Here is a 2,987-nt window from a genome sequence, read left to right as displayed (position 1 = left end):
TTCCATCTTGACATTTCGTACTGACAATGTGATTTTCAGACTTCAGTCTCTTAATGGACTGAATTAAAAAAATTGTTCTTTGTTTCCCTTATTCTTTGTTCCTCCTTTGTTTCTCCTTATTAGAATCTTAATGCACCATGTAATTTTTCCTTTGCTATTTATGCTCATGAAGAAAGCTTTTATAGGCTGAACCATTTACGAGCTGCCCAGCCGATGCTCTAATTAATATTGCTCGTTATTTGGCTTTTCAAAAGGAAATTTACAAGATATCACGAGTGTAACTTTTTTTGCAAATTACTTTTAAGGATAAAAATTGGTAGGAATATTTTGTTTCTACCACAATCTTAAGCGTAGTGTGCGATCAGGTAGTGTCAAGTTTTTCTATGTTTTAATTAGTAAAGCTTCCCCACTGTGTGTGTGTGTCTGTCTGTGTGTGTGTGTGTGTCTGTGTGTGTGTGTGTGTGTGTGTGTGTGTGTGTGTGTCTACCGTCTCTGCAGTTTTTCAGTTATACTGTAAGTTGAAATTACTCAACATCTGTTCCCTAATTTACGGTCGAATCGATATTACTCCGTAAGTAATTTTATTCCAAATTCCTTCTTTATTTGAAGATGTGTTTAAAAAAGAAATCCGAAAAATCAATTTTCTGTGCTACTAGTCCTAATCAGAGTTAGAAAAATAATAGAATTTCTCTCATACCCTGAATTGTGTATATGAAAAAAAAAATGATATGTATATGGCGAAATGTATATGCAGCAGCGGTAATTTTTAAATGGCGAAATAAACATGGTAACAAAGCAACACTTGTTTCAGGAGCATATTATACACTTTAATGAAGCAGGGCCAAGTACTGGGTGCTTACAAATTAGCACGATATGCTTTAGAGCAGCTCAGTTATTTGAAAACTCCACGTCGTTTTGAAAAGCTTATTGAAACAGATGCTCTAATGATCAGATCCAAACCGTTTACTGATGCAGAGGAATTGCTGCCGATGTGTTATAGGTGAGTGTTTAAAAAACTTCATGATAGGTCTCAGATGCATCATATACATATGGGTTATACCTCGTAACAACTCTCAAGTCTACCACAACTACGCAAGTTTTGAAATGTATTAGTTTTTTGAAATGTATTAGTTGAAAATAATGGTTATGGACTGCCAACAAAACTTTTTTCAGGTGTGGTATCTCTAATCCTCTCGTTGGCACTAATGAATGCATACATTGCAAAACTCCGTTTATTTTATCATTTGTATCATTTGGGAAGTACTTTTGGATGATCCTTGATATCCCTAAGCACTAGTGTAATTTAAGATAAGAGTAAACAAGAGATCTTAAGATCTTTGGAAGCTTACTTCATCTTTATGCTGTATTCAAATCTGAAACAATGGAAAATTTTCTTCATAGCTTTGACATGGAAAGAAATCTTTACAGAAAAAAATGGAAATCTGTAAATTAGTAAAGTGATAAAGTTGCAAGGCATATGCACATAAATGACCCATTTTTTATCGTATTGTATGAAGTAATTAAATGTATTTATTAATTTCTATCAATGATATTTGGTAAAAATAATTTTTGCAGAGGTTCTGCCCCTTGTAGAATTTATTATCAGCGATGATATAAATTTGGAGGAAGCTCGACAGCTGATCAGTGCTGAACCCCCTCTTGGTCAGAGTAAAAATCCCTTACAGGAGCAGGTCAGTTCAAAAAGTAAAATCCTTTATTGGTCTTATCATGTGCCGACGAAATAAATGACCAAGCGGCTGGTATCATAAATGTCACTTGGGAGGCTTGTGCTCGATCTTTCTGACTTTTTGCGCCATCAGCAAAAATTTTTATTTTTCATTCCATTGTGACTTCTTTCAATAGGTTTCCTATCAGATGGAGTAAAAATATGTTCAGATGAACCTGAAAACTGGCAAAGTTGTGGCAGATCGTGAGACGCTGCTCATGTTGGAAAAGCAACAGGTTATAATTGCTGAGTGGCCGACACCATTCGTTACTCGTTTTTATTACAATGTAATACCAGAAATCTCAATAACTCAATGCAATTCTTGTTATCGTGTTTGTTTTTTATTTATGTATAATTTTTCACTCGCAATTTGGTAATTAACTCACTCTTTCTTGACAGTTAACTTCATTCGGTGTGACAGAGCGTTTCTTCTTACTTTTTATATTAGATTTATAATTTATTTTTAATCGCGGGACTTGAACGTCCTGGAATTTTCGAAAGTATGAATTATTTTTGATAGTGAGTTTTCTCGTTTTTCTGATTTTGCTTGACTATAATAGCGTCGTCATACTGGCTATCCCATTTCCTCACTTTTTAAGTCTTCATTATGCACATTTCTACCAATCAAAAGGTGCTCGATCATCTCGGAAGTGTTTTCATTTTCCGACTATCTAAAATTGCCCGCGTATAGCAAACAGAGAAAATTGATACTTCCACTCAAAACACTCACCTAAAAATTAGTTGAGTCTATTATCCCTAGATATCAGTTTCTTCCCGAAAAAATACCTAGTTCTGTCTCAATCTTAGGGATGTAGACAAACATATTTTCATTACTGAAATTGTAATGGCCGCAGGTTCCTTTTTTTTCCAGATGTTTCATGCGGACGATTTTGAAATGGCATGCCTAAAGACTGGAGCGTGTCCCTTTTGCCATGTGGCTCCATAAAAGAAAACAGTTCATAACTTTATTGACGACAGCGATATAAAATAAACTTATTTCCCATACTTATAAAAGATGGCATTGCTCAATTAACATCTGAGTCCGAGAGTTGTTCTAACAAATTTTATTTAAGACACTTATTTGCAATATTTTGTTCTTAAGGTGGTAATTACAGTAGATTAAGAATATGCAAGTAGGAAATCACTAGCTTTTTAAATTTTATGATCGTTGGACAAATTTTACAACACGAAAAAATAAAATTTTAGGTCTGGTACATATCACTTCATTTATTTCACCATGCTATGCAAAAAATTCCTGCTC

The 2,987-nt window shown here is 34.2% G+C and overlaps 1 protein-coding gene across 1 annotated transcript in view; it reads left to right on the top strand.

The window, feature by feature from the left end:
* LOAG_18816 (hypothetical protein) overlaps positions 1–2,672 on the top strand; it is a gene marked incomplete at both ends in the record, with an annotated part of 7,411 nt that extends 4,739 nt beyond the window's left edge. Inside the window, 5 exons of the mRNA XM_020451479.1 lie at positions 812–1,000; positions 1,174–1,260; positions 1,607–1,691; positions 1,897–2,058; positions 2,598–2,672. Of these exons, the coding sequence (XP_020304735.1) occupies positions 812–1,000; positions 1,174–1,260; positions 1,607–1,691; positions 1,897–2,058; positions 2,598–2,672 (598 nt within the window). The remainder of the gene's footprint in view (positions 1–811; positions 1,001–1,173; positions 1,261–1,606; positions 1,692–1,896; positions 2,059–2,597) is intronic.
* Positions 2,673–2,987: the final 315 nt, after the last annotated feature.

The sequence above is a fragment of the Loa loa genome (genome assembly GCF_000183805.2).
Source record: "Loa loa unplaced genomic scaffold supercont3.551, whole genome shotgun sequence".
NCBI classification, from domain to species: Eukaryota; Metazoa; Nematoda; class Chromadorea; order Rhabditida; family Onchocercidae; genus Loa; species Loa loa.
This window is presented reverse-complemented; position numbering and strand designations above follow the sequence as displayed.